Here is a 17,635-nt window from a genome sequence, read left to right as displayed (position 1 = left end):
AAAAAATGGTTTATGGACGTTGAGATCTCCTTGAATGATAAAGGGATAATGGGCAATGCTTTGGGTATAAACCAACGTTCTACAGTAGGATCAGAACTCAGTGATGACTGTGTGGCTGAAGCAGGCCACAAGGGTATAGGAAGGAATTCTGCAGATGACCACTGAACTTTGGGGCAGACTTCTAATTCTCAGGAAATGCTGGGTCTGTATGCAGCTGTCTTGTGTGGTAGAGCACTGAGCTTCAGGTGAACATCTTCTTGGTGAAGACCCTTCCAGTACTGGTCTGACTCTACCCACCATGGCTGGACACTGGATCTTCCTGAGCAGGAAGAAATATAAAAGGCTACCCATTTCAGCTGAGCCTTGCTTGATCAACAAAGTCTTCCTAAGCACTGGTGTGTTCCCTGAATCCTTCATTCTTCTTTGTTCATGCCAGCTAGTTTGTCCTCCATTTCTGACTCCCAAACTCTTGGTTTCTCCTCCAGTTGTGGCCTGCTCTTTGACCCTGACTCCTGGCTTGCTCCTTGACTACACCTCCACCTGGGTAATTTCAGTTGATTTACAAGCTTGAGGCCTGCTTTTTTTGCCTCCCTCACTCAAGATTTAGACAACACAGATTGTGGCCAGTGGCAGAAACTGACCTTGCAGGCTCTGATTGGCTTGCTTCAGTGGCACCGAACTGGAGTCAATGATGTCATTAATCTCCTGTGAAGAACCAGGAAAGTGATGAAATACAGTATGCTCTGCAGGGGAGGGGGCAGCAAGCAGGATCAAGATCCTGAACATATTTATGGTCAGGTATATGAAATTATAAGGACAACAGCATGATGTGCATCGCTTGAACACAGAGGACTCAAAAGTGCCCATTGTACTGAAGTGTATTGCTTCCGCATTGTCTCACTCCCCAGTTTTACACCAATCCAGTTGAAAAGGTTTCTTTGAACTCCTGAATCACTGCCATTTAGAATACATCTTTCCACAATACTTAATTGATGTTTGATTTAATTGATGTCTATTTTCTATGAAATAGCATTATATAAATAGCCTAAATAAATAAATATTGTGTAGAAAGTCTACAAAATAAGCCCTAAAGACTACCATCCTGTGTACACTTACTGGGAAATCAGTCCCCTTTGAGCACCAATTTTGACATAAACACACTTATGTTTGTCCTGCAAAAATATATATGGAACTTCATGATGGATCACAGCTTAAAAGTAAGTGTTCACGAGTGTCTTCCACCATAGAGGCAAATACTATTTGCAAAAAAATTGAGGAACTGAACATACAAAATTGACTACCATCTAATCTGCAGGTGAAGAGACACTGAAGCCACAGCCAACCCAACATTTTGTGGACTGGGAGCACAACTGCAGTTATTTTGCCTCCAGGTATGGTGGGTGTTTCTATCCAGACCAGCTCCTGCCAATCCCCATGGTTAAGCATGGGTTAAAAAGATATTTCAGGCACATGTAGGTTTTGCAAATGGTTTCCCAAAGAACAATTTAATTCACTATTCAGAAACAGCTCTAGGAAGTTAGCAGGGCATGATATATTGGTCCCTGAGTTTCTTGTGGGAGCTGCCTTCAGTGGGAGGTACCATTAAACCAATATACCTCGGTAAACAATGTAGCTCAGCACCATTTTGATAATTCTTCTGTGTCAACAGCAAAGCATGTTTGTGCCTTCCAGTACTATGAACAGTTTGTGCTGCTGTTTAAACGAGTATATTTTTATATCCTTATCAAAGCAGATATGGAAAACAAGTGCCTGAGAAGGCACTGAAGTCCAGAACTACCAATATGACTCCTGTAGCCCTGTCATGATCCCAGAATTCACCTTGTACCTGTGCTTGAAAAGCCATGGACCTCTATTCCTGGCACAGGATTCTTCCTCAGGTATCATATGATCCAGTTTCCCTTGCTAACTGATAGTGGCTAAGTAGTTTTCCATGGCCACTGAAGTGTTGAAAGTGCAGATTTAGGGCATGTCAGTGGGATAATGGCCGCTAAACAGTGCTATGATGCTCATAAGAAGTAGATCATTGGAGGCTGGAGGTAGGGATACAGAGGTGCATTTCTGGGGAACAGGGCAAGGCGTATGGAGGCTGGTGTAGGAAACAAGCAGAGGAAGAGGAAGAATACCTGACTATGTAGGCAGGGCAGTAGAAGCGATCATACATGGAGGATAGGAGGACAATACAAAAGACACCTGCCTGCAGAAAGGAAGCAGGGGAAGGCGCATAATACAGCTTATAGACTATATACCTTAGGGATAGAGTTCAGGAACATTAACAGGTTGTCCATTGTATTGTTCAAAGTGACGAAGCCTCCACTGATTCCCTGTGATATCTGACGGTTGCTGACGTACGCACAAATATCCCCAGCCCTGCAGTGAAGGAAGCAGGCAGAGTTGAGAGGACAACTCTTCATACTGAAGTTGCTTCTCCTTTTCCTCAAAGAGGAAAAGCTAGTAATATCATGCAACCAGTCAAAAAGCATAACCAACAAAGTTGTGACTTATTTATGAAGTGTCTTGTTTGACATTGTGCCATTTTGGGGGGAGCAAATGTGGGATACAGTGTAAGCAATGTGAGCAGGTAATGAGAGCCAGTGTGGTGTAGTGGTTAAGAGTGGTAGATTCGTAATCTGGGGAACCGGGTTCGCGTCTCCGCTCCTCCACATGCAGCTGCTGGGTGACCTTGGGCTAGCCACACTTCTCTGAAGTCTCTCAGCCCCACTCACCCCACAGAGTGGGGAGAATGTTAGCCGTTTTGAGACTCCTTCGGGTAGTGATAAAGCGGGATATCAAATCCAAACTCTTCTTCTTCTCTATACCTACTGGTACCCCCGCAAAGGCAGCAGTAAAACTGCAGCATGTGACTTGCATGTCTGTGTGATTCGTCTCCAACTATTTACTCTGTAGCGCCCACTCTGTGCTTGCAACACATTGTAATCTTGAATGTATAGGTTGATTTTGAGGGTGCCTCGTGGATGCACTCCCCTTGCCTCTGGTCAGAGGTTAATCCAGGTCACTTTTAGATCCATTCCAAGTTTATGATACAGTGGTACCTCGCAAGACGAATGCCTCGTAAGACGAAAAACTCGCAAGACGAAAGAGTTTTTCGTTTTTTGAGTTGCTTCGCAAGACGAATTTCCCTATGGGCTTGCTTCGCAAGACGAAAACGTCTTGCGAGTTTGTTTCCTTTTTCTTAAAACCGTTAATACCCAGGGAATCCGTGCTTCGCAAGATGAAAAATTCGCAAGACGAAAAAACTCGCAGAACGAATTAATTTCATCTTGCGAGGTACCACTGTACTGAAATAATTCAGCACTTCATAGGCACCCTGGGTTCCCTCGAGTCTGCAAGAACCTCCTTAGAACTAGTGCAAGGACAAATGGTGCAGAAAGGGCTCTGGCAGTTGCTTGTGCCTGTGGTGGCATGCTCCAGAGTAAAAGCCAGCCATGCCACAGAAGGCTCCTGGGAGTCTCCCTTCACACATTTATGCTCATGTGCCTCAAGGTTAATTAGTGACCGGCTGCTCAGACTTGAACCATGTGCTGAATTGATAGGAACAGTGATGCTGGAGGTCAAGTCTGACTGGAAATAGTGTCATTCATCATTTCCCCTGGACTCCAATGTAACTCTGTAGTTGTTCAGTGAGGAGATATACTTGCTTGAGAACTGGCAAGAATTAAGGCCTACTTTGATCATACTGCACTGCTAAACATCTCTAGTGGCTGATCTCCCAGCTCCCCAAAGGTTTGGAAACTCAATCTCTGCTGCCAGAGCTACTAACCTCAACTTTTCATTTCACACAATAGAAGTAGCTTACACGCACAGGGACCATCCCATCCTCCCTCAGCTCCAAGAAGCCATTCCTTTGCACAAGACCATCATAAAAGGCTGTGGGCAGACTTAAAAGTGATGCCAAGTAGCCAAATAAATTGTCTCATTTAAACTAGACCTGCAGCCACTATGTGTACAACATCAGCACATAAGAGAAGTGCCCACCTGGCCTACAAACATTGTACATGCAGGTGAGACAAGCCAATTCATATCAGATAGCTAAGCAGGTGCATCTTGCTTGAAATTGGGTCTAAATGGCAGTAGCTGTATAGTTGGGGGCTGCTCCATCACCTGACCTCCTGTCCAGCTGAGTTACCAGGATGGAGGGTGGGAGGTAAGGTCAGCATGTTGCAAGCATGCTGGCAGAAGCACCAGATTGGCTCCACTGGTGCATTTGCACTGCACCAACCTCATCCCTCAAGGGGCGCGGGTGGCGCTGTGGGTTAAACCACAGAGCCTAGGACTTGCTGATCAGAAGGTCGGCAGTTCGAATCCCCACGACGGGGTGAGCTCCCGTTGCTCGGTCCCAGCTCCTGCCAACCTAGCAGTTCGAAAGCATGTCAAAGTGCAAGTAGATAAATAGGTACCGCTCCAGTGGGAAAGTAAACAGTGTTTCTGTGCGCTGCTCTGGTTCACCAGAAGCGGCTTAGTCATGCTGGCCACATGACCAGCTGTACGCCAGCTTCCTCGGCCAAAAAAGCGAGATGAGCGCCGCAACCCCAGAGTCTTCCGCGACTGGACCTAATGGTCAGGGGTCCCTTTACCTTTACCCTCATCCCTCAGCCACTCTGTCACAGTATGCTGTACTGACTCAGCCAGAGGGAAGTCAGGTGAGCAGCACAGCCTCACCACTACTGCTGAACAGGCAACGTAGACAGACTGGAATAAACTCCTTGCTGAACTGGTCACAGCAATAACCTACTCCCGCATTGTTCGTTGATGCTCAGTATAGTACTCAACTCACACGAGAATGGTAGAGACAGCTAGCAGGAATGCAAATAACGTCCGTCTCTTGCAATTGGTGTTTTTCACCTGCTTCTGGTACATGGAGCCACCGCAGTGCCCACAGCAGCGGCAGCAGCAGAAGAACAAACCCACCAGGGGCACAAGGATGATGAAAAGAAGACCAATGACAAGGCAAACGAGGAAGCCTGCTTGGTATACAAACATCTAGAGATGGGGAGGGGAGGAGAGAAGAAAACAAACAGACACAGTAGTCAGCTAGTATGATCATTCAAAGATGCTGACACCTGCCTGCCCCAAAATAAAAGGGTGAAGGGCTCAGCACAGGGTGGTCCCCAAGAGTCCACTGATGGTTCTTCTTCAAAAACAATCTGGATTTATTAGAATGTTTTCTTGGCCATGTACTGGACATGATGTTTGTTATTCTGGAGTCCACTTTGCTCATCTAGAGGTAGTGACCTAGCAGCATATACCAGGGCTTACAGGCTTCTACCCCTGCTCCTGCATTCCTGGCAAGGATCAGGCTGCTCTTGTTAGTCATCAGGGTATATGTGTGCTTGCACAGGGCATTGCGGTCTTGCACACGAGCTTCAAAAGTTCCCACCCAGTCACACATAATCACAGGTCCAGTAATCCCTATGAACAATGTGGCTGTGGATGCTCAGACCTCAGAAGGCCTTCCCTCCTTAGCCTTCCAGGATAATGTAAACAGCGCATGCTAGCACCAAAAGTGTACTGGGAAGGCATGGCACTGTCTAGGCAAGCTTGGCCTAGTCTGATCCTCCAAACCAGGGTTTTCTTCTTCTCTAGCACTCTCCTTCCAACGCCCCAGCTGTCCTGAAATAGGGGCCATCATGCATCCCCGAGTCCCTATCAGAATCTTTACTGGGTTTATGAAGCTTGCAGAGAGCAACTGAGAATGTTTTCATTTGTACTGTTTGTTTGTTTGTTTGTTTAGACACTGACCACATTTGACTTCTGGGTGAAGTGTCAACCTTTTGGTGTTTGCTGAGCCTACCACACCAACATTTCCTTTTCAACCCTGCCCAGGTTCACCAACTGCCACCCACTAGCCTCTGAGTTCCATGAGCCAATACAAAAAATAAATAAATCACCTCTTTATACGCTGCTGGGTCTGTGAAATTAACCTGGCGCTGGATCAGGCGAGTCAGAAGATCTGAGGAGAAGAACAGAGGGGTCAGCAGTGGCAGGGAGGGGAAAGAGGGAATATACCATCACCTACCTTACTGGACATTTGTGCATCACTCAACACTGAGATCTCTTTGGAAATTCCTACCCGTAGCCTCCGTTACCAGGATGAGACCCTATTTTCTCCAGCTGTCCTTCTCCAAAGCTCTCCTGCTATAACCCATTTGAACGACTCTATGCACATCACATATGAAATTTCTTTCTCTCTTTTTATTTTGTGCCATGTGCATAAACATTATGCTGATAGAAAAGAAACTCCCCCCCCTTTGCAGCCCAAGTTAAGCAATACCCCACTTTACCACTAAGGGGTGCCATACTGTATGCTTAGCAAACATGGCCTCTGAGCTTCAACAGCTCTGAAGAGGAAAATGCTGTAGAAAACAGACCAGACCTTCAGGCTTGTGAGGTTTACTTGGTTTTAAGTGGAACCCTGAGATCCATCACCCAGAGCCTAATGCAAAATACATGTGCTTAGCATTCAATAATTCTGAGCCTATGTTCCTTCCACACAAAAATTCACACCAAGCTACCCCAAGCTTGTTTCATTTCAACAATATAATTTAGAGAAAAGGGATCTTTTTGCTGCCACAAAACAATTGGCAGTTGGAAACCCTTGCTGATCTACTGCAAATCACTCAAAAATCTACCAGTAAAGCTAAATCTGCCTTCTGCCCACTCTGATCTAGCAGGTAAAAACGTAAGTGCCTAAGATGAGCCTCGCTAAACCAGGCCAACAGCCCACCTATGTATTCTTCTCCCACTACTGAGCAGCTGGTTTTAGCCTGTAAACATATGGGACTGAGAATATCAGTTTCTCCAGGTTTTAGGTAAAACTAGCAGGCTTGAAGGGACACGGGTGGTGCTGAGGTCTAAACCACCTGTAGTGACTTTGGGTGGTATTCAGCTGAATTTTACCTACTGAAATGAACAAATGTGACTAAGTTAGGTTCATTCACTTCAACGGGTCTACCCTGAGTAAAACTTTGTTGAATGCCTCCCTTTCTTATGCAAGCAGGTAAGACTCATCATTATACACAATCCGATTTAAAACCCAGGAAAAAGAAAAATGCACTGACAGTAAACTGAGATGTGATTCACAGAATTACATAAACACAAATAAGCAGTGTTGAGCCTCGAAGGCTGGAGGCGAAAGACTATGGGGCTATGACACCAGGATATGATCTAACTATTAGTCTGTAGGGTAGCATTACTGAACAGGAAGTTCCTGCATTAACAAAAGTTGTGGGCGGCGGGGTGTGTGTGTGTGTGGAGATTAACAGCAGCACTTTTCCTGAGCAACGGAAACACAGCGACTAGTTCTGGTGCTTTCATTATAAAGTTGCGAGGAGTTTTCAAGAAGAACAAGATGTAAAAAGCACTGGAAAGCACAGAAACATCAAAAAGCAAGTCAGAGTCCATTTTATGCTGAATATTTATCTAAATATAGTAAGAAGTATGCCAAGGCTCAGGTCTGGCTAAGGACAAGCTGACTGACTGGAAACTGGACACGGGTGGCGCTGTGGGTTAAACCACAGAGCCTAGAACTTGCCGATCAGAAGGTTGGCGGTTTGAATCCCTGCGACAGGGTGAGCTCCCATTGCTCGGTCCCTGCTCCTGCCAACCTAGCAGTTCAAAAGCACATCAAAAGTGCAAGTAGATAAATAGGTACCGCTCCGGTGGGAAGGTAAACGGCATTTCTGTACGCTGCTCTGGTTCACCAGAAGCGGCTTAGTCATGCTGGCCACATGACCCAAAAGCTGTACGCTGGCTCCCTCAGACAATAAAGCGAGATGAGCGCCGCAACCTCAGAGTCGGTCACAACTGGACCTAATGGTCAGGGGTCCCTTTACCTTATGCCAAGGCTCAGGTCTGGCTGAGGACAAGCTGACGGACTGGAAACTGGAATCTCTATTGACAGTATGGAGTGGTATGGAGACAGGAGAGGAGATGGAGAAAGAGTCTCTGCCACATGTCCAATACAAACCAGTGTGTGCAGACCTCACACCAGAGAGGGTCAGGAAGCTTTTCTCTTCATTGGATAGAATGGCCTTATAAATGTGTGCAAACAACCAGACCACAGAGCAGACTTAGAAAGTTAAATCGGAGCCAAGGCCTGCATGCACAGGACACACACACACACACACACACACACACACACAATGCCCAGGGCTCCATTTTGGAGTGTGTAAAATAACAACAAAGCATAGGGGTGCCTCCAGGGAGGAAAGCACAGTGAGCTTCAAAGACCTTACTCTCTGCCTCTCAGAGGATACTTTCCAAGACTGTTTAACATTTTATACTAATCGTTCAGCATTTGAGTGCATGAGGCAGTGTCCATTAGCTGTCGCTACAAAGAGGCAAGCAAACTGGACTCTACTAACCAGGCAGGCTGCAGGCTACCAGTGATGGACCAGTGCCCATAAGGATGACCTCAAGGGATAGGAACCCTTTTGGTTTCTTCCCTTAGGGGAAACATTAGGGGAGCAAAGAATGCAACCCCATGAAAGTATCAGATAGATGATGAAAGGCCCCTGAGAGAGAGGCAGGGAAGTGAAGATATCCCAGGGTGAAAAACGAGAAGAAAGGGAAGGTGGGATTAAGAGCTAGTTCTGTATACAGAAAAGTATGTGCATTTGTACACTATTTCTGCACTTTAGATATCCTGCAGGTTTTCCCCTCCCATATTTATCAAGAGGCTATTGTTGTTAGATATGCGCTATGTTCTATAGTTGCACCTGAGATTAGTAGGCAATAACTCTGTTGAGTTGTGATATTCACTGCTGGGAAGACATTGTGTATAATTTGACATTGCTGCTTAGCATGTCTTGCTCATAAAGTATTATGTACTATTATATATTCTCCACTACAATTCATAATACGCAATAATTGGTATGTATATAAACTGGTTTTTTTATTGTATGGATATTTAGTAACATATTGACATATATTGCTTATTATGTTCTACACTGTAAATCACCCTGTGGTCATTTGATGAAGGGCAGTACAATGGTACCTCGGGTTACATACACTTCAGGTTACATACGCTTCAGGTTACACACTCCACTAAGCCAGAAATAGTGCTTCAGGTTAAGAACTTTGCTTCAGAATAAGAACAGAAATCGGGCTCTGGCGGCATGGCAGCAGCAGGAGGCCCCATTAGCTAAAGTGGTGCTTCAGGTTAAGAACAATTTCAGGTTAAGAACAGACATCCAGAACGAATTAAGTACTTAACCCGAGGTACCACTGTATATAAATTAATAAAGAAATGTAAAAATAAATAAATAAACTGCTACTAAGAAAATTCAGCATGCAACTCTTCTTGAGAAACTGGGGGGATGGGCATGGCTTTCAGTACGGCTCTCTGCTAGGCTTGAACCCCAGTTCCTCTGCCTCCAAGAAAGTACAGGCTGTAGCCATCTTAGAAAATATGACTGTGATTAAATTATCAGAACATCAATAAATGGCACAGTATTCTTAGCAGTATTGCAACAAAGGCAGCGATTTTTAGCCCTCATGCCAGAGAAGCTGGGAAATGCAACCACAAAAATAAAGAAACCACATCATAAAAGAACATAAAAGGTCAAAATGTGTAAACCCTGACTCATGATATTTGAACGCCCAGAGTGGACAATGGCCCCACACAACTTGAGGACGTGGCTCTGAACCAAGCCTTTAAAAACTTTATAATGCTTACTGTGGACCCATGTGGATTTCGGAAGAGAAGATTGCAACAAGAGGTGCTGTCTTCCAGGACTCTGTGGCACAGTTCACACCTGTGAGCCGGGCTCCTGGTTTATTCCTCCCAGACAAGTCGCGAGTGGTAAGCCACAGAACAAGCCTTGGCTGCAGCTCGCGGCTTTTCTGGATTGAGACAAACTGTGAGGTTCAGATGTAACCCTAAGCCAAACCATAGCTTGCAGCAGGAAGGCAGAAAGAGCAAAGCAGCTTGCACTTTTCTTTCCAGTAACCTGAATGTTTGCTCATCTGTGCCAAGCCACTATTTGGTTTAGTGTGATGTATAATGGGCCACAGAGTCCTTGGTGACAGCACTTCTTGTTCCTCCCTCCCAAGACATCTACTTTCCCCTTCCAGTTCCTCCTTCCTGGTCCCATTTGCCATCTCTCTTGGCTCCATTCTTTCCCTTCCTCCTCCCTGCCCCCCAAACACACTTCTCTCTTCTGCATCTAGGAATCAGATCACCTGGGAAATTTTTTTAAAAGATAAGTTAATGATTGACTGAAGCTGGAACAGCTCCCTTGCTGCAACCAGTTATATTGGTACCCATGCATTCTATGAAGAGTGCCATTCCAGCCAAAGTGGGTGGAGTGCTGACATCAGACGAATATTCCTGTCTGCTTCGAATATTCCTATCTGCTTCGGCTTCCCTTGATGACCTGTTAAATCCCATTGCCCTCCCAAGACTTGGGATAAAATAGCTCAATTCCTCACTCCCTCTGCCCCACACTTCTTACAGAGGACTTAAGGGTACAATTTTCCTGTGGAATCCATTCTCTGCCTAGTTTATCCAGCCACCAGGGGCCACATCTAATCTTGATGAAAGGTATATTTTAAAAAATCACTACTGAGGGCATCAGGGGTTTATGATGGAAGGACAGAAAAATATGCCGGGGTGTCTATTTTTGGCTGGGTTCTGCAGTTTGGCAAAGTCCATGCTAATGGCTCTTCAGCTCTTCAGGTTGCAAACGTGCTGCACAGTGAAGTACTGCCTAACCAGTCTTTGTATAACTATGTGAGACTGCCAACAAAAACATGGAGATCAATTAGACTGATCCAGTTGACATAATTGGACTGCCAGCAAACATCTGAGAGAGTCTCCCACCAAAACCTCTTGAGTTAACGTAGCAGTCATGGGATAAGAGAACAGGTCTGCTTATGGAATGGCAAGTGATCAAACAATCAAAAGCAGAGAGAATAAACAAATGAGGGAAATAAGCCATGAAGGCCACCCTGAAGGACTTTCTATTGTGAGAAGCAATATTTAACTTGTTGACAAATTATCTGGAGGCAGGTATGAGATTTGCAAATGACCGCCAAAATATTCAGCACAGTAAAATCCTAAGGAGACTGTTAGGTACTCCAAAAGGATCCCTCAAAACTGTGAAGGGACAGCAAAATGACAGATATTTGGTTCTTATGCTGTGTAGCATATGTGATCTGGACAATAAAACCCAACATTTCACAGATAGACTGGTGGGTTCCTGAACTGGCCATAATTAGCCAAATTTAGGGACTGTGGCAGTTAATTCATTGCAAATATAAACCCAGCAGGGAGCACCAACAATGGCAGCAAATGCCATGTTAGAAGCTGTTAGGAATGGTTCTGAAAATGAAATGTTTCCCCGCACACCTCATTCGGCCCTTATACAGCTTTTTAAAAGCATTGCATCTTTTAATCACTATTAGCTACAATGGCTAAATGGAACCTTGCTTGTCAGAGGCAAAGGGAACTCAGGCCCAGGGGCAAAATATTTTCCTCCAAGCCTCTCTATCTCACAGTCAGAACCCTTCCCAGGCCACACCCCTCGTTGGCTCTCCTCTGCAGACCTAATACTTTTGCCTGGCTGGAATGAGCCCCTGAACTCTGGTAACACCTCTTGCCTGCCTGGATGGATGAAAGAGAGTTTGAGTGCGTGTTAGGAAAATAGCCTTATCTAGGAAAAGTAATATTTGCATTAATTGCTCTACCCACGTGTGCCTTTTTCCACACCCATTACTGGCATGCAACCCTTGGAAGGTTGCCTGGAAGGGAATGTGGCCCCAGGACTGACAATGCACCCCCCCCAGCAATAAACCTCTGAATACCATATATGGGGACCAACAACAAAGAGGAAGCTTTTGGCTTCATCCCTTACCTGAAGCATCCAATACATTATGAAAACCTGTATTCCTGTACATACACCTAAACTTAAAACAGTATACATCTGCTTTAAAAAAAAAAAAAATCTTATTAAGTGATCCATGAGTTGGAACTGGTCTTTGCTTTTCTGGAGAATTTGTGGATGAAGTAAGGCTCCAGCATTTCCCAGCAAAGGTATCTATCTTTGTGCTTTGTTCCTCTTGCCAGTCTTAATTTGTGAGTCAATTTTTCCCATAAGGGCAGGGATCTTATTCATACCTAACCAATTTGATGGTTTGAAGGTCAAAAGGGGCACCAATCCTCACTAGCTATTACAAACCATTAAATTGTGACTAGCTAAACACACAACAAACCTTTAAATTGTGACTAGCTAAATCATTGATTTTAGGAATCTGTCTGTGTCTGGTCTTTAAAGGAGCAGGAGTCAGTAACTGTTGGGAAGGTCATGAAGTTAAGGTTGCTGACCACAAACAGAACATGAGTCAGCATGCAACACACTGCTACAAAAAGAGGAACCAACAACGTTTTAAGTTGCATCACAAGAAGATAAGAAATCATAATCTCAGGGCCTTCTTCTTGATTATCCCAGATAACACAGCCTACCTCAAGGCCAAACTAGATGAAGCAAAGGCTGCCACGCTTCTTTAATCATGTCTCCCTCCTATTCATATATAACACAGAGAATGAGGGACATTTTTAAATGACAAGGCCATGCTGGTGGTGTCAGGTGACCTGTGCTCTGACCTCAGAGAGCCTTTAGCTGTAGTTATCCATGCTCTGGTAACTTCCAGGTTTGACTACTGCATAGGACTGTATGTGGGGCTGCATTTGAAGGCTGTCTGTAAACTGCAATTATATGCATAGCTGTCAACATTTCCCTTTTTTTAAGGAAATTCCCTTATTCCGAATAGGATTCCTCGCAAGAAAAGGGAAAAGTTGACAGCTATGATTATATGTGAAATGGGCAGAGATGCAATTAAACAAATCATTGGTAGTGAGGGGCCATTTGTATTTTCTGTCGCCGGAACCAACATGTCTCTGGATAATCCCTCTCTCTTTCTCGCCAGAGACCTCTAAGACCTTCTGCTGGAGTTTTACATGAAAGTCTGGCGCCATTTATTAGAAAGCATGACACAGCTTGGAGGTTTATCATGCAAAATGCATATGGGCAGGCTGAAAGTTAGTTATGTGGCTCCTCTTAAACTGCACAAAGACGTATACAGAAACAGGAGTGGGTGTGGACTTTTGTTTTGCTGCAGGGTGCCTGCTGCTTCCCTCTGCCTTCCCTCCTCAAAGGACACACACAGTAGTTATAAACTAGGTGCCTATTGTCTCCTGTGCTTCAGACACCATTTTCTTTTTGTGTTGTTTTCTCAAGTGCCTGCATGAATAAGTCATCAAATATTTGTTCAGCAATTTATTTTTCTTTTTAAGAATTTTTTTTTTTTACACTTAAAAAAACCTGTTCTGGCGATTGGCACAGGAGCCTGAAACAAGCAAGCAGGCAAATGGAGCAAGGGGAGAAATAAAAGCCACATTCCTGTGCCCACTTACACAGGAGCATTTCCCATTAAGCTCACAGGAGCTTACTTCTGCACAGACATGCACAGAATTGCACTGCATGCTGTTCTCTCAGTAGATATGAAGACTCTCCAAAGGTTGGCTCATATTTTTTCAACATTTGAGGAAGGAATATTGCACAATAAACGCACCCAGCAGCTAATGGTATGTGGCTTCTATCTGCCAGACTCACTGATGTGTAAATTACGGTATGCCCCATCATCTCCTCCACCCACTTTTTAGTCATACTGTCACAAGCATGGACTCCGAAAACAAAACACACAATATCTCATCCTAGCGTAGTAAAATACAGTTTTCTGGTTGTATCCAAAGTCATCCCCTTAGTACAAGAACTTCCACAAGTGTAATGGGAATTCCTCTCCCTCTTGTCTACACACCCACAAATCTGTTCCGGGGTTTTCCCCAATCCTAAAGAACAGATTGTGGGTGTGGGTGTACATAGGGAGAGGCAGTCCTGCTGTACAGGTGGGACTCCACACACTAACAGGCCAACTTTGCAGGGTACAGGCCTTTGTCTCCAGCACTAGGTAGACAGTATATCCCTGTATTGTGCCATAGCAAGGTACTGGAAACTCAAAAGTTGTTTGCCATCCACACCTCTTATCAGTTATCAATTCTTGTCTCATCCTGGGAAAGTTGTCAACTGCAACATCTATCCCAAAGGCAACTTCTCAGTACATGCAGGTCCTGCTATCTAAACACAATGTGTTCCCTGAAATCATTTGTTTGACGAGCATTTGAATAACAAGTCATTGATCTCCATTTATTCCTATGGGGAAATTTATAACGCATTCCTGATCATTGAATTTTGACTCCCCCCACCCCCGCAAAAATCAAACCAGGAAATCCCTCTGCAAAATGCACTCTGATTTGTCCCATCTCCTCTCTCCAACAAGCAAACAAGGAAGGAAAAAATGCTCTCGGTTCTGATATCTAAATCTGTGATGTGTACAGCAAGGTTCAGGTGTTAATTCCTCATATTCAATAAGTGAATATTCACCTAGTGGGTGTTTGGAAAGTGGGATCTGTGTGCATAATGGAGAAAATAAGCTGTTGATCACAGTCTTTGGAGAAGATATGTTTTCCCTTCACAGGCTCATAACCCAATTTTATTCTGTACCACAGTAGCCCTTGATAATAGGGAAGACCTGGTCTGGCAAAACCTGTCTTGCTATACCACTTACCTGCTGGGAAGGTGTTGGGTTGTACCATCCCTAGGAAGGAGTGCACCATACTGTACAAGCCCAGCAGACCACCACTTGGGCCAGTGGGCTGTGGGTGATATTGAGGTTGTGTGAAGTTTTGCAGAGCCATCTTGGTAGTGGAAATGAGGGCCCTTTTAAAGTTCCTGGGCAAGCTCAGAAAGATCCTGAGGAGCTTCAGATCATTTCCTTCACAGGAATCCCTGCCCGTGCAGTGCCCGAGAAGGACAGCTGGCCTCTGCAATGGTTTCTTTTCACCCTTCCCTTGGATGCAAAGGATTTGAGAATTTTGCCCCACCAGACCAGGGAGCTCAACTGCCTGCCTGCAATAAAGCAAATGTGTTAGTGAGTTGGTGCAGCTCAGAAGTCAACCAGGAAAAGACTGCAGTGGTGGTGGTGGTGGGGGGGTGGACATGAAATAGCACCAACTTCCTTGTCCAAGTTGGGATGTGGGTGGATAATGTAGTCCACAGGGATGTTCTGGAGTTAGGACACAGAGGTGAAAATAAGAGGCCCTTAATGCAATCCACAAGCTCATGCCCTTAACTCCCTCCTCACCCAATTTTAGCCAAATCATGCCACCCCATAACCTTCAAACAGTAGCTTAGGGGGCTGGCACAGAAGGTTAGGAGGCATATGCCCTACCTGTCATCTGAATACTTCCACCTTCCCCTCTGCCAACCTCAGTATATGGGCAAGAGCACAGCAAGAAAATGCAAACGACTGCAAGGAAAGGAAGACTTCAGGAGTTCAAACACTGACCATGATGCAGCAGGGCCCAGTATTGCAGTCATGTCGATGAGTTCATTATTTTCTAACAACTTGTCCCAAGTTGGGGCCCTTCATACGCTTTGGACTACAACTCCCATTAGCCTCTGTGCTGGCTGGAACCGATAGTAATTGCAGTCCAAAACATCTGAAGGGCACCAGGCTGGGGAAGGCTGCTTTAGAATTAAAGCACAACAAAGCCATTTTTGAACCTTACCTTTATGATCACCCCCAAAATGGTTTGAACAACACTGGCTGCAGAGCTGCATCACCCAAATGAATTGTTCGGTTAGCAAACCTTTTCTGAGATGGAATGTGGCAAGTGATTTGTTATCATCACCATCACCACTGGATCTCTATGTATTTACCGGCAGTCGCTGCCTGACAAACCAAAATCCAACAGGTGACGCATTTTCCAGCGTAGAATTCAGCGGGGAGGGGACAACTTTATGTGCTTATTTTCTGCCTTCCTGAACTACAGAGTTCATTGGAGAAAAATAATCATGTCAACAGCACGTTTGCGCTTTTAGAGGACTGCACATGGGCCTAGATAACTATTCTAGCTAAAGGCTGGAAATATTGTCCCTCTGAATATTACTTGGAAGGAGAGCGAGGAAAGCAGGACAGAAGCTTTAGCTGAGATTCCTGCATGGCAGGGGGTTGGACTGGATGACCCTCGGGATCCCTTCCAGATTCAAAGCTGATGTGGAAGCTTTCCGGGGCCCCAGGATCATCGGGGGGGGGGCAGAAACAGGTGGCCGGACAAGATGAGCCTCTGGCCTGACTCGGGGCCGGAGCATTTCTCAGGTCCTTACGAAGCCCATGGCAGAAACAGAGCCTCTTTCGCGCCAAACTCGAGCCTCTACCACTCCAAGAACTAACACCCCAGACAGCAGCCCCCTACTCAGGAAACACCAGCCAGAACCAAGAGGCGAAGCCAAAAGGATGAAACGCACTGGCCGTCCCATCCGTCCCACCCTCCAAGCGACCCAACGCGCACACTTCCTCCCGGAAAGTCCTTCTCACCGAAAATTCTCCTCACCTGCGGCGCCCCAACGAGGCAGCACGGAGGAGGAGGAAGTAAGCGGCGCTGCCGCCGGCGCCACGGAGCTCAGCACCGGCTGTGAGGGAGGCACGGACTCGCCCTCTCCGCGCCACGCCAGGCTCCGGAGACCCGCCAAGCGCCACTGTCCGCCGCCCGGGAGGGAGTTAGAAAAGTCTCAACTTCTCCTCGCGCGCGCGCGCTCCGACTCCCTCCCCTCAGCCCGCCCGACAGATCCCACGCTTGGTCGCGCTCAGGCCGGGGAGAGGCAGATGGATTCAGAAAGCCGCCCAAACCACGCGCGCCTGGGGAAGGGGGGGATTAGCCTCACCTGCCGCTGCCCCCTCGCGGACACTGGGGGGCGCGGGAGAAGGAGAGCAAAGGCTACAACGAGGGCGCTCCGTCGGGCGCCGGTGCCCATAGCGGATTTCTCTCGGCGTGGAGCGAGGGGGCTGGACCCTGGAGAACAGCCTCACCTCCTTTCCAGTCCCCGCCCTGCCCTCCCTTCCGTTCCCCGGCCCGCCTGTCGGCCGCTTTCTCTCGGTCGGTGCTCTGGCCCCTCCCAGCTGCCCGTGCCCCCTCCCCGGCCCGGGAGCAAGCCAGGACATCCGCGCGCAACCCCTGCGCCCCCAAGGCCATCCCAGGCTCCCAAAGGCCGGAGCCCGCGGGAAACTCTTGAGCGCAGCCCCTTGCAGACTCGGGAGCTTTGGAGACTCTTAGATGCTCAAGGGAAGAGGGCGGGAGGTCCGGACAGATGGAGAATTGGATACTTCCCCAACTCACCAGACTGTTTCTGTCTCTCCCCCGTGCGCAAGATGGTTCCTCAGCAACTTTGTTTTTCTGCATTTCCAGCTCTTTTATTCATTTATATTTATTAAAATATTTTTATGCAGTTAAAACCAATACATTAAAAAACCCTCTAATAAACACAGTAATAAAGCTTTCCAATGGCTATTTTCAATAAAACACTAAACACAAAACTTTATTATTTTTACTATTCACTTTGTGAAATGAATGGTTATTAGTTTTATCTGTAGCTAGCGTTGTACTGAATAAACAGTAATTAAGGATTTTCTTCCATTATACATTATTATTATATTATTATTGAAGAAAAAAGCTTGTACACCACGCTGGATGGACATT

At 46.0% G+C, this 17,635-nt stretch overlaps 1 protein-coding gene across 4 annotated transcripts in view; it reads right to left on the bottom strand.

Moving 5' to 3' along the window:
- LOC310763351 (prominin-1-A-like) overlaps positions 1 to 17,046 on the bottom strand; it is a 34,652-nt gene extending 17,606 nt beyond the window's left edge. The window contains exons 1-6 of one of the 4 annotated variants that reach the window (XM_083615308.1): positions 16,824 to 17,046; positions 14,665 to 15,005; positions 5,928 to 5,989; positions 4,814 to 5,019; positions 2,268 to 2,388; positions 642 to 705 (exon numbers count right to left, since the gene is read on the bottom strand). In XM_083615308.1, the coding sequence (XP_083471434.1) occupies positions 642 to 705; positions 2,268 to 2,388; positions 4,814 to 5,019; positions 5,928 to 5,989; positions 14,665 to 14,794 (583 nt within the window). In that variant the 5' untranslated portion in view covers positions 14,795 to 15,005; positions 16,824 to 17,046. Of the gene's footprint in view, positions 1 to 641; positions 706 to 2,267; positions 2,389 to 4,813; positions 5,020 to 5,927; positions 5,990 to 14,664; positions 15,006 to 16,476 lie in introns of all 4 variants that reach the window. The other 3 variants (XM_083615307.1, XM_083615310.1, XM_083615309.1) reach the window with 3 other exon arrangements.
- Positions 17,047 to 17,635: the final 589 nt, after the last annotated feature.

The sequence above is a fragment of the Podarcis filfolensis genome (assembly GCF_964270895.1).
Source record: "Podarcis filfolensis genome assembly, chromosome: 5".
Classification (NCBI taxonomy): domain Eukaryota; kingdom Metazoa; phylum Chordata; class Lepidosauria; order Squamata; family Lacertidae; genus Podarcis; species Podarcis filfolensis.
The sequence above is the reverse complement of the archived record's forward strand: the minus strand, read 5'-3'. Positions and strand labels throughout refer to the sequence as shown.